The 13,482-nt window shown below is 39.5% G+C and overlaps 2 protein-coding genes across 2 annotated transcripts; both read left to right on the forward strand.

Moving 5' to 3' along the window:
- Positions 1 to 8,176: 8,176 nt before the first annotated feature.
- Positions 8,177 to 8,791, forward strand: LOC106647235 (uncharacterized). Its single transcript, XM_014363540.2, has one exon. The coding sequence runs from the start codon at positions 8,177 to 8,179 to the stop codon at positions 8,789 to 8,791; it is 615 nt and encodes a 204-aa protein (XP_014219026.2).
- A 517-nt stretch (positions 8,792 to 9,308) lies between these two features.
- On the forward strand, positions 9,309 to 13,199 carry LOC106638281 (uncharacterized). Its single transcript, XM_089598070.1, has 7 exons — positions 9,309 to 10,046; positions 10,326 to 10,745; positions 10,887 to 11,549; positions 11,907 to 11,972; positions 12,198 to 12,300; positions 12,511 to 12,797; positions 12,927 to 13,199. Exons 1-7 carry the CDS (start codon positions 9,309 to 9,311, stop codon positions 13,197 to 13,199), a joined length of 2,550 nt encoding a protein of 849 aa, XP_089454196.1.
- The last annotated feature ends 283 nt before the right edge of the window (positions 13,200 to 13,482 follow it).

The raw sequence follows: 13,482 nt of genomic DNA on the forward strand, positions 1-13,482 counted from the left end.
AGCTCCAGAAGCCATAATAACGAATTAAGGCACTAAGTTTCTGAGTAAATTAAGGAGGTCGGCTTGATTTTGAATCGAAAAACAAGACTTGCACAACAATTTTCACTCTTACACATCTTTGACGAAAACACTTTATAAGCACACGGGGAAAGTACTTGAAATAAAATGTGGCAAAAATTTATTTATTTCGGCTAAGCAAGTGTCACCTTTATCACTTTAATAATAATTTTTGGAACCACTAAATTCATTCTAGATACGAATATTCATGGTTACGCTCCACACAGAATTTATGGATGGTCACATAACATTCTAGGATTAATCTGGAATTCACTCACGAACCTGATGCTACATCTGGTCAAATCGACACCCTGAAAACTCAGTTAACGGAGGGAATGCCACTGTACAAAATCCACCAAGTTATCAGCAAACACCAGTGAAGCAGCTCACAGAAAAATTATTTATATACTCTATTATAGCCACCGCACCTCCAAAAACCGACACACACTTATACCTTGCAATACATGAACCCCAAATTTCATATTAAGCCATCCATACTAAAAACGCAGAAACACAAGTTTAAAAAAAAAATCCTTTTTAACATGAAACAAGAAATAAATAAATCTCTTAACTTAGTCCAAGAACAAAATTTTCTCAACTATTTAATCGATATCAATGACGCAATAATTTGGACAAAACAACGTAGAAATAAATCAACGACATTATTCTTACAGAAATGATCGTGTCCTACAGTTTTATATCGGAGCCGGTAAAATAGCATAACAGAACTACTCAGAAATAACACAAACACCCCAGGAGCGTGAAAAACTAGCAATACCTTGTTTCATTAACGGGTTTGAAGTCCCAGTAGGTTGCTACATGTACCCACCCGCATACTACGCAGCTTTCAAAAAGTGCCAGCAACATGCCGAAGGAGTCGATAATCACTTAAGAGATCTTAAAAACCTAAAGCTGCAGCAATACTTAGATATAACTATGTGATAAAAAAAAAGAAAAAAATAATTATCCGTTTCTCACTTAAAATATTCTTATTTCGTTTTCAGATATCAGAAATGTTCATCAATTGTATTATAATTACAATCATGACAATGACGAGTGCCGAGGTAATACCTGAATTTTATTAATCGAACATTAACCCAGGAATCGCTTTTGATCAAATACAAGATATAAGGATAATAAGCGAATTTCAGTTCATAGTGTTTTACATAGACACTAAACATTTTAAAGAAGCTCATTATGACCTCTTCGACATTTTAATCAATCTTAGCACCACCCTTCTAAAAAAAAGACATCCACAATGACACCTTGTCTTACACGATAGAAGAATAAGCAATTTAAATTCAAGAAGTAGGCAACCTCAAATTTATATTCTATAGATTATTAACATCGTACAAAGTTAACAATACCCTAACTCATTTCGAAAAAATCAGAATTTTTAAACATATGTATAGCTTCCAGCAGCAAATCATCGCTGAACGCGAAAAATGTACCTATTACATAAACAATAAAATAAATCAAAGCGAGAAATCAGCTACGGAGCGACTAAAAACTTACAGGCAAACCTTACTGAATTTAAAAAGAGTACCAGTACACCCACTAAGGCACAAGCGCAACCAGACGTCTTGTTACTTGAAACCTATCACATCTTTGTCATCTCTAAAAATCTCATAGAAAAAATTACCAGCTCAATGCAGCAAAATAAGTTTATATTTTTAGTACGACTAATACAGTATGTTAGTTATTTTATAAACACCATTTCTTAACAAGAAATGCCGATTCCAGTCGAAGCAATGAATACTCAACCTTTATATAAATACAGTCAACTTCGATTTCAGGTAATCAACAGCAAAATCATATTACAATTAATATTTCCGCTCGTACAAATGATGACTTCTAAACTACACAAATGCATATTATGTCCAGTATTTCAAAAAACAAATAGCCGCAATAGCACGATCGCTGCTCGCATAATACCCACAGTAGATTATGTAGCGCTAACAGATTGTCACCATGAATACTATTTTATTGAACAGTCAGAGCTAAGTAAATGTCTTTTCATCGACGTGTACTTATGCCAACCACTATCACGTGACATAAAACCAAACTTTTGCGAAATAGAAGTATTTTGTAATCCTAAAAATATCGATCTCTACAGGTGTAATATCCAAGTATTTAACGCCAGGCCATTTTTTATTAATAGAACATACAACCCGTCTCAGTGGCTCTTTTCAACAGAAAATAAATACAACATCACCGTTCTCTGCGGAGAAAATAAATATCACCCACCATCAGTTGGATATGGCATCATAAAAGCAGATTTCAGATGTTCCATAAAAGACGCAGAAAAACGATTCGACTCTGAAACCAATAGATACGTAAACAGCAATATAATCATCTCACCTCTCACTCTCACGATACACGAACCTGAAAAAATTTTAAACTACACTTGAACGAATTCGCCACAACAACAAATGTATCATTTAGCTAATTCAAAAATCCAGACAAATCTCATCATAGCCGCGACAATACTCTTGATAAGCATAACGCTAGCCCTATCAATTCTTATTATATGTTACGTAATGTTCACTAAAACAGCTTTTGAAAAGTTAATAGTAAAAATGGATTAAACTAGCATTAGCTATACGCCTATCAGTAACATTGACCCTGATTTTCGTTGCGACTTCAAAGGTCCGGCGAGCGTTCCAGAAAATAATGCGAGCCTAGCTGCCAAAGGGACGGAGCAAATTTACGACGTCCCGAACTTTCCTCTTATAAGAGTTGCTCACATCATAGCATATATAGTGATGGGAAACGAGTCACAGTTACAGAAGCAGGCACGAGAAAGGCTGTACACTATTCAAGCAATCGCAAGGATAATTTAATGACATTATTACGATATTATTAACTTATCCTGTTATAACACTCACTTAAGCAGCCAAAATAACTCAAAACATCCTAGGAAAATGAGAGCAGTAACATGTCCCGAATTCTCCGTACTTGAGACTGTTTTCCTTTTCTCAGCTCCAATCGTAGTAAAGAAAGCATGGATAGCTATGCTCAGTTCTTGCGTACCACACTTCAAGAAGGGCGTAAGAAAGAGTATATAAGATTAAGCACAGCGCATTTTTTTTTTTTTAATTTACTCTCGAGCCTCTCGCACTAATATTTTCGTCCTTACTACCCCCAAGGAAAGGAAGATGCAAAAACGATACCAACTGAACACGGAGAGTTTACTGCGACTCCGGGAGACATTGTATTATTCGGCCTAGGACTGCTAGCCTTTTGGATAGTCATCCGCATAACGCAATTAAGAACCAAGAACATAAATCTCAACCAGCGCGAGAAAGTTCGCACAACAAAAACAAAATACGCCAATTCAAAAAAATCGAGAAAAGAAAAACATCAGGGTGAAGATCTCTTGTGGGCGCTAACATACGGTTTGACCCACCATTATCACAAACAACAAAAGCTGCCACAGGAAAGCTTCGAAAACAAAATTCATCTTATAGCGAATGAAATCCGGTGGGAAAAAGAGTTCTTCCACGACACCATCAAGGAAATCAGCTGAGACCTCGCATTAGCTAAAGCAACGTGACAGGGACTGAGCTTGAGGTTCATACATCGCGAGATATCACCACTATCCGGACACCCGAGGAATGATGCGTACGAGCTCCTTTGCCGATAGAAAGCAGCCACTGACGATCGTGGAATAACTTTCGCTGGACTCCTCAAAGTAACGAATCTTGAAGGAAAGGCCAGCCTAGCCAACTCGCCTAGTTTTAGCTGTTGCCAAGATTGTAGAACCGGATTGCCAGTCTGGCGATCATGTAAGCAGTGCTACCACCATAACATCAATTATAGGTTTGAAAATATTCAGTTCAAAGAAGGTTTGAATGCACCAAAGTAGACCAGGTAAGGGAGTTGGCGAATCAACGATACTATTGGAGCTGTGGAGGACCCCGGAGTTAAGTGTAACTATCATCGATCCACCCGAATTAGAAGATCTAGATGAATGATATGTATGTCCTTCTTTCTCTTTTACAAAAAACAAAATAAAATGTAGTTATATATATACGTATAAAGAACAAAAAATATAAATTAATAAATACACACAAAAAAGCAAAAAGAAAAAACAGACACAAAATAAGAGATACGCAGAACACTACTAATAAAAAAAACATGTATGATGGAGCACTACTGTGACTCTCCGACGAAAATTCGCACATATACATATATTACAAGTTAAACGCACTAGGATAATAATATATGCACAATGATGCATATATCTCACTTCCCCATCACTTAAATCTTTCCTCCTTCGTAATGTGTACGCCACTTTCAAATCCCACCATCTGAACATCAACCCCTAACTTACTCTTTTTTTTATTCACTTAGCATCGCATCAATAGACCCATGGACTGTAATACTAATACTAAGCGCTCGATATTTGTTGGGATGATACGCGAAAACCATCGCTAAAAAAATACGAAAAGTTGGGACGACTTTCCCAACTAAAGGGGGCGATTCATTATCACTTGTCGCATACCAACCCATAGACAGCCAGCCTCACACACATGCAAGCAGGAAACCGACCATTGCACAAAAGCTGGAAGTAAGAAAAATCTCATTTGAAGCAGCTCTCTACATCTATGGTATGAGGCAAATACGTGTATTGGACAACACTTGTAAACCATACTTGGATGGCTTCATCGAAGACATGGTAATAAATGTATGACTGGACGATTCCGAATCCATTGCCGGAATCACCATTAAACACCAAGCAACACGAGCAGTCAAGGTAACCCTTAAAAACTTAAACAGCAGTCTTCACCATCGCGAAGTAAGAAAGTTCATAGAACACCCTGAATGGGAGCCAAAACTCGTGAACGAGAGCAAGCCACGATCAGTACAGCTGGTATAATATTCGCTGGTCTTTTAAAGCAATTTTCACTAGAAGGAAAGAGTTAGGAACGTCATGTAATTCCTCACTGATGCAGACTTTGTCTCCTTGATATTAAACCCTGGAAAGACAGTTGCACATGTACCATCATTTTCAAAGTAATGGATATGACACCATTGCGAGATGCCAGTTTGAGTGGCCCAACCCAGTACACCACGGAAACTCACATAGTGATGTTTGCCATTACTGTGAGTCCACTTTAAGCAAATTTGATTTCAACATCGTGGTCCAGCGATAACCGTGTTGCGACACTGCATGTCATCATTACTGCCTCTTTACTCCATTAAGCTAGTACCATGGTAACCTACTGTAATATTTTTAAGAAATTGTACCGACAATGGAAATTAAACGTATTTCCAAAAGCTGACTAAAGATATTGCTTCGGTGTCAATTTTCAATACAGTTGTAACTAGTAAGTTAAAAAAAAAATTAAGAAAATAAAAAAAACAATAAAAAATAACAATAACAAAAATTATAATAATAAAAGTACAAAAAATAATAAATAAATAATTAATAACCGAATGTAACAACATACAGAATAATAATATCCCGAAAAACTGCGTGTCACTTACTCTATCATTAAAAAATTAGACAATTGTTAACTATTAACTCACATTGTAATAAAAACATGTAAATACGATATTTTATGCGAATGTAACCATAGATATATTCAAATTGTGTTTTTAGGTTAAACATACATTTGTGAAAGACGAGCCAATGTGACCAGGTGTGAGCTCGCCCGGCAAGTAAAAACTTAGGGAGGGGTGTCATGTCTAGTGACGTCTACCCACTGTCGGTAACAAATGCGATATGGTGTTTGTCACCTAGCTGCCGCACCTATAAATCGATATCAACGCACGCTCGGTCGAATGCATGCTCACCAGCCATTCCCGTTCCCTAATTCGACCCCTAAAAAATTCAATATCTGGCTTACGCCTGCAGCTGCACCTTTTTTCCAAGAATATGTTAATCAAATTTTCCTTCACTCCTTGACTCACCATCGGTCCTAACCCTGATTATCAATCCAATTTAGGGTTTAAATAGAACTGCGTCCTGCGAGCTCACTTTCTTTCCTGGAGAAATCGCCGACCAACAAGCAAATAGCCGTTATTGACTAAAGCGAGTTGTATTATTAAACATCCGTCTAATTGTTTAAATTGTTGTTATAATATTTGTAAATCAATAAATCAAATTTACTTTTAATATTTGAACCACCTCAAAAACGCTGCTGAACACAAACGTTTAGAATTCAAGGTCTTTATCAGGTTTTCTTGGGCGCATTAAACAAAATATAGACCGCCTTTGCTAACTGCATTGTATTTAGGAGTCTCTAGCGTGTGACTATAGGACTAGATGTATGTGTGTGTGTATGCATGGGTGAGAGTGTAGCTCTGCGCAACCTGTGCACTGATACACGCGATGTGCAGAAGAATCTCCTTCGTAAATGGCTAACGGACAGACGTGTTTCATCGTCTTTGCTCCTGCAGCTCCTTTTCACGTGTTGCGCTGCCCACACGTATACCGGGCATAAATCTGCCATCTTTTTCTTTTCGGTTATTTGAACACCACTGTAAATTCAGTTTTATTACCTACCTCTCTGTTCACAACTATTTTAATAGTTCTCATCTACTGCGATTGTTTTGTAATTCTATTTTCAAGTGATTCGATCCAATACGCTCAATAGTGATTTCTAGGTCATATAATACCTTTTATCATTTGCTTGAATAAAGTAATTTGGTAGTGTTTATTGTTGTTTAAAATAAGTGCAGTGTTGTATGTCATTTTATTTTAACACCTACTATGACACCCCTTCATTGCCCAGCGTCCTTTCCCCAACCTGGTGTGCTCCCAGTCCCGGAAAAAAATCAACCAAAGACCAGGAGCTTTACTGGCCTTTGACCTTTTCATACATTTTTTGGTTCTTCGAGCCGGATTGGGGGCGATGAGGTTTTGGGAATAGGGGGTCGCGTGGCATACCTCGCCATTTTCTCTTTGTTGAATCTCGGCTAACCAAATGTATCGGCGGCCATCTTGGCGACGCCTCGTGCTTTCGATAGAAGGAGAATCGGGAGAGGGAGAGTAGTGCCCTAGCGCATGCGTTTTCTTCCTCTCTCTCTCTATATCTTGCAGTGCGGCTGCTGTGTTGTGCCCTATACACACACACACACGCACTCTCTGCGCTTGCTTTCGAGCACGCACTCTATCTTGCAGTGTGGCTACTGTGTTGTGCCCTATACACACACACACGCACTCTCTGCGCTTGCTTTCAAGCACGCAGTCTCTGTTGCAGTGCGGCTGCTGTGTTGTACCCTATGCACACACACACGCACTCTCTGCACTTATATTTTCTCTTACATCTCTCTGTAAGCATTAATGTAAATGCTTAAGTCTCGTGTAACATGAGCACCTTTTTTTTCTTGTTTTGCGTGTTTGTTGACGGTAACCGAGTTAACATTGTACTTACTCCACTCGTCCCGTTCTAGACACACACACACATACATCTACGATCCAGCATACACCTGGGGTATCACTACCATCGCTGCAACCTGCTGGTGCAGACCTCCGCCTCTGTGAGCGCATCTACAGCATCTACACCTTTGCTGCAGCCTGCTGGTGCAGGCCTCCGCCCTCGTTGTGCTGCCGCCGCTGACATCAGTGCAGCTTATATACTGTCAGCGCTACTGCTTCTACATGCTGGTACGGGTCCTATCCATGTCACTGCTGCTGTTTGCTAGCTGCTGATTCACGGAGTACACCGTTCGTATTTAATAAGTACAATTATATCGGCATTGTTTTTTAGAACCTTTCCTTTTCATGTAAAAGTTCGGTTTGTCAACTATACTTTATTTTGTTTTAGAGATCAGCGCAACACGTCGATAAAGTAAAACCATCCGTGGTTTAAGAAGTAAAAGAAGGTTTTGGGTTATGAATGGTGGCAAGGCTGCTGGTTAAGTGAGGATAAAGGTAAATCGAAAAAGAAAGGGGAAAGGGAAATAGTCCCCACCTTTAGATTAGATTTTTGTTTCCACACCTTGATATTATCTGTTTCTCGTTCTCTTTTTTCTTTCCGTCAGTTTTTTTTTCCCTCGCACTCTTGTAAACAAATTCGAAATGGAAGCTCTTACTTCAGCTCAGTATGCAACATATAATAAAATTTGGAATTCTTACGCAAATTTTAAAAAGTTAGGCCAAGCCAAGATGACTTGCAGGCAGGCGACCGCACGGCTTAAACAATTGGACGATGCCTTTTCGGAATTTCAGTCTACTCATAGTCTAACCTGGAGCCAGGACCCCCTTATCGCAAAGGATCACCCTTATCTGAAGGAGGACGTGTATCCTAGGGGTAAGGAGCAACATAACTTAAATTTAGGGGATTTCACCAATTTTATTGATTGTATTAGAGTTGATATTGGTTCTCATGACCCTCCTAGGGGTAGCGATCCAGTTTCTTCGTATTCGAGCCTTCCTCGGGTCGATCTTCTACAATTTTTGGGAAGTAGAGAGGATTGGCCTCATTTCCATGATGTTTTTAAAGCTTTGGTTCATAACAAAGCTGAAATTTCTCTAACAATGCAACATCATTTCCTGCGGACCCAAGTCAAGGGTGAAGCTGCAGATTTGATAAAAAATATTCCACTTACGTCGGAAAATTATAATCAGGCTTGGACAACTCTAGTAGACTACTACGATAATAAAAGGAGGTTAGTTTCCAGCTATGTAAACTCGATACACAACGCTTTATCTATGAAGAATAGCTCCTCTGTTGAGCTCAAACAGCTGATTAGCCAAACTCTTAGGCCTCTTGCAGCTTAAGATAACCTTGAGCGCGCTGAACACGGTTCAGGAGATTTGTTCATTTGTTTCTTCGTCTAATCAGACTACGTCCACAAACCTTGTATACCCTTGCTGTAATGGCGGAAACCATGTTCGATTATGTGAGATTTTTAAGTCCAAGCCATGGCCAATTAAAAAGTCTATTCAATCCAAGGCGAAACTATGCCTCAACTGCCTTGGTCCGCACAAGTTCGGGGATTGTCGTTCTATCACTCTTTGCGCCTTCTGCCAACAAAAGCATCATACTCTGATGCATAGAGATTTCAGTTCTTCTCAATCTTAAGAAAAAGGTGTTGACCAAAAAAACATCACCAAAGCTAACAAGGCTCCTGATGCTAAAGTCATTTTAGATACTAGATCTGCTTGTTGCTCCAATACTGTGTTATTGGCTACTGCGAGAATCCAAGTCGTCTCTCCGTCAGGTAAAGTTCTAACAGTCCGAGCACTCGTTGACCCGTGCTTTCAAGCATCGCTTAAATCTAGGTCACTTGTCCAGATGTTAGGTTTAAAGCCTCAAAAAACTAGTGCTGTTTTGATGGGACTTGGAGGAGTAGTCAAAGCAAATGCTACCCAATTAGTTACGTTCAAAATTAAGCCGCACTTTGAGTCCAAATTCTCTTTGGAAACTAGCGCTCTTGTCATAAACAGAGTGTCCTCTTACCTTCCGCCTGCCATTAGTCAAAGAGGGCAATTGGATTGTTTTAAAGGTATTCAATTAGCTGATCCGTACATCTTGAACAAAGATCCCGTTGATCTCCTTCTTGATGCTGTGACTTACACGACTATTATCGAGGGACCCATAATAAAGAAAGGTCCTAACTACCCCACTGCTGTAAAATCATCAATCGGTTGGCTTCTATCAGGTGCTATAAGTTCTCTCAGTACGGTCCAAAATCAAGTCGTATCTCTCTATATTTGTCACGAAGATAATGTTAGCGATTTGTTGCAGAAGTTCTGGCAAGTAGAAGAGCCTCTGAGCTGTAAGATTATCCTTACTAAAGATGAGCAGATATGCGAAAAAATGTTCGTCGAAAACTACACTCGAGATGAAGCGGGGCGCTTCACAGTGTCCCTGCCCTTCAAGGATTCTACAGACGTTTTGGTAGCTTCGCGGGAAGAGTCATTCCAGTTAGCTCGTGCCATGCTTCTTCGTCTTGAATCTAAGTTCAAACTAAGCCCAAAATTGATCGAATTGTACAGGGAGTTCATACAAGAGTACATCGATTTGAACCATGTGTGTTTAGCTGACCAAAACTCGACAATTTGGTACCTCCCGCATCATGGAGTTCTAAACCTTTCAGGATCGTCACCTTAATTGCGTGTAATTTTCAATGGTTCAGCATTCACAAAATCGGGTATTCCGTTGAACTCTATTCAATATCAGGGACAAAACCTCTTAGCTACGTTATTTGATCTTATAATGAAATGGAGATTCTATCGGTTCGTCTTTTCCACTGACACAGAGAAAATGTTTTGTCAGGTGAATGTTCAATCGGCAGATCGACTCTTTCAGGCTATCCTTAAGAGAGAAGACCCTTCGCAACCTCTATCTACTTACCAGCTCAATACCGTTACTTACGGCTTAGTTTCTTCACCCTTTCTTGACTCTCGGGTATCGAAAGATTTAGCTGTCCTTTACCATGATACTCTTCCTCTTGGAGCAGAGATTTTGAATACTGAAGTATACATGGACGATTTCATATCGGGTGCTGATACACTCACAGAAGCTAAGCAAAAGGTAGAACAGCTGGATAACCTGACCAAGCTAGGCGGTTTCAAGTTACGAAAATGGTCAAGCAACTCCAAAGAGATATTAGCCGAGATCCCTGAAGAATTTCATTTTTCCAATCCGCTTAAACTGCAAGATGACCTTGAGGTCACATCAGTTTTGGGTCTTAACTGGAACTCCGATCTCGATAGTTTCAGTTTTAAGGTCAACTTACCATCTTCTCATCCAATTTGGACTAAACGCAGTGTGCTTTCTCAGTTAGCCAAATTTTTTGACCCACTTGATTGGATTTCTGTGGTAATTATTAAAGCTAAAATGTAACTACAAGAATTATGGTTGCTGAAGGTACCATGGGACGAGGAACTTTCTTCTAATCTTTTGAAGGAATGGAGTGAGTGGATCAATGAAGCCCAAATCTTGGATCAGATTAGAATTCCGCGTTGGAATCATTTCCAACCCGTTGACCCGATAATAGAAATCCACGGCTTTGCTGATGCTTCTAAACGAGTTTATGCTGCGGTTCTCTATCTTAGTACACTTACAACATACATGGTTTTTACTTCATTAGAAATATCTAAAACCAAGGTGGCACCACTAAAGACGCTCAGCATTCTTCGTCTCAAGCTGTGTGGTGCTTACTTACTTTCGAAGCTAGTAAATCATCATGTCTCAACTACAAAGATTCAGGCTTTGGCTATTCACCTATACACCGACTCTATGGACACTTTGTGTTGGATAAAGTCGATTCCATCTAAGTGGCCTACCTTCGTTGCTAATAGGTGTTCTAAAATTCAAACCTTGACACCTACAGCCTATTGGCATCATGTCAAAACTAAAGAGAATCCGGCAGATCTCGCCTCTCGCGGGGTTCTGCCCAAGCAACTTATTGGTCAGAAACTTTGGTTTGAAGGGCCCGATTTTTTGAGGGGTATTGAAATCGTTTTTTCCGACATTGCACCTAAAAATTCTTCTGAAGGTAAAGACACTGTTCTGAATGAAATGCTTTCTGTAAATGCATTAAAATGCCAAGATAAGTTACCAGACACTTACTCCGCTTACAGTAGTTGGCATAAATTACTCAAGGTTACAAGTTACTGCCTAAGGTTTATATTTAGGTTAATTTTCAAATGCCAACATACTTCAAATCAAATAAAGTCTGCTAAACGTAATGACGTTGAAATTTTGACGTCACAAGAGTTGTCTTTTCTGGATTCATTCGATACTTTAAGGTCAGATAGCCATTGTTTGACATTATCAGAACTGGACAATGCTCGAGTAGTTTAGGTTCGTGTTCATCAGATGTTCCGCTTTCCGCACGAATACCCTATACTTTTAAAAAACTCGTCCTTACCTGAATCCGAGCAGGTTCCATTAAACAGAAGCAGCAGCATCGCCAAGCTGAATCCTGTTCTTGTCGATGGAGTGATTAGAGTAGGGGGAAGACTTGGAAAGGCTTCGATCCCTAGCCAAACTAAGCACCCTTTAATTCTTGCTCCCAAAGATTATCTGACCAACTTGATAATTAATTATCATCGTAACTTAGTTTTACATGGTGGCACTCTTCTTACTTTGACATCTATTCGCCAAACCTACTGGATTGTGCGAGGGCGTCAAGTAGTTCGTAATAAAATCTTTAAATGTATCCCTTGTATTCAGTATAATGCCAAATCGCATGTACAAATTCCAATAATGGGAGATTTACCATCATCCAGGATACTGGAGTGTCCAGCGTTTACTAAAACGGGTGTGGACTACGCGGGTCCCTACGCTATCCGATTGAACAAATAGAGAGGAAAGGGAACTTAGAAAGGGTACATTTGTGTTTTTATTTGTATGGTCACTCGAGCATTACACTTGGAAGTAGCGGAAGACTACTCTTCTGAAGCCTTTCTTGCTGCTTTCAGTCGGTTTATATCCAGGCGAGGGTACTGCTCACACTTATGCAGTGATAGGGGTACCAATTTTGTAGGTGCATCTTCTGAATTAAAGGAGATGCTCTGCCAGTTTTTAAGGTCATACAACCTCAGCAATAAATTGCTGAAATCTGGAACCAATTGGCATTTCAACCCACCTTCTGCGTCCCACTTCGGTAGTTTGTGGGAAGCCGCTGTTAAATCAGCTAAATGGTTGTTAAAACAAGTTATCGGCGACCAGGTGCTCACCTTCGTAGAATTTTCCACTCTCTTATGCAAAATAGAGGCGTGTTTGAATTCTCGCCCCCTAGTTCCACAATCAGATGACCCTTTCGATTTAGAGGTACTCACGCCTGCCCACTTCCTGAGCTACAAACCTACCTTCCTAACCCCCGAATTTCAGTTAAAAAGAGAAGAATTTAACCCATTAAGACGATGGAAATTCATTTCATCCTGTCTCCAACATTTTTAGAAGAGATGGGCTAACGAGTATCTTGTGTCATTACAAGTTCGACAAAAGTGGATTTTCAAACAAAGAGCAGTTCGAGTCAATGATCTAGTACTAATTCTCCAAGAGAATACTCCACCTTCTCATTGGCCTTTAGGCCGGGTGACTCAGGTATTCGCAGGATCGAATGAATCTGTTAGAGTTGTCGAAGTCCGTACCGCTGCCTCTACTCTCACTCGACCCGTGGTCAAGCTCGTGCTAGTTCTACCGGCCAAGGAGTTTGATGTTAATAGTTAGCAAGCTTCGTTATTTGTAAAAGGACAGCGGTCTTTGAATCTTTCAAATCCACATATTCTCATAAGTTTATTAAAAGGTGATAATAATATGGGCTTCCTTGATTACATTTTACAATTATTATTTTTTTATTATGTAGTTAGATATAACACTAAAAACAAATTACATACTTGGTGTGCTGCCCGTTAAAGAAAATGCCCTTGCCTCTACCCGGGGAATTTGTAGAACTGAAGTGACTAACATAATTATTATTTTTGTTTGTAACTGTTATTAAGTGTAATTTTTC

The sequence above is a fragment of the Copidosoma floridanum genome, unplaced genomic scaffold (assembly GCF_036245765.1).
Source record: "Copidosoma floridanum isolate Cflo_tuat_1 unplaced genomic scaffold, Cflo_Japanese_pri ptg000005l, whole genome shotgun sequence".
Lineage (NCBI taxonomy): Eukaryota > Metazoa > Arthropoda > Insecta > Hymenoptera > Encyrtidae > Copidosoma > Copidosoma floridanum.

Excerpts from the sequence above, each read along its gene's own strand:
- LOC106647235 (XM_014363540.2), top strand. The coding sequence starts at position 8,177 with ATGACTTGCAGGCAGGCGACCGCACGGCTTAAACAATTGGACGATGCC.
- LOC106638281 (XM_089598070.1), top strand. The coding sequence starts at position 9,309 with ATGTTAGGTTTAAAGCCTCAAAAAACTAGTGCTGTTTTGATGGGACTT. Across the intron at positions 10,746-10,886 it reads TCGATAGTTTCAGTTTTAAG|GTACCATGGGACGAGGAACT; the intron begins GTCAACTTACCA and ends TGGTTGCTGAAG. Across the intron at positions 12,798-12,926 it reads ATGACCCTTTCGATTTAGAG|AAGAGATGGGCTAACGAGTA; the intron begins GTACTCACGCCT and ends CAACATTTTTAG.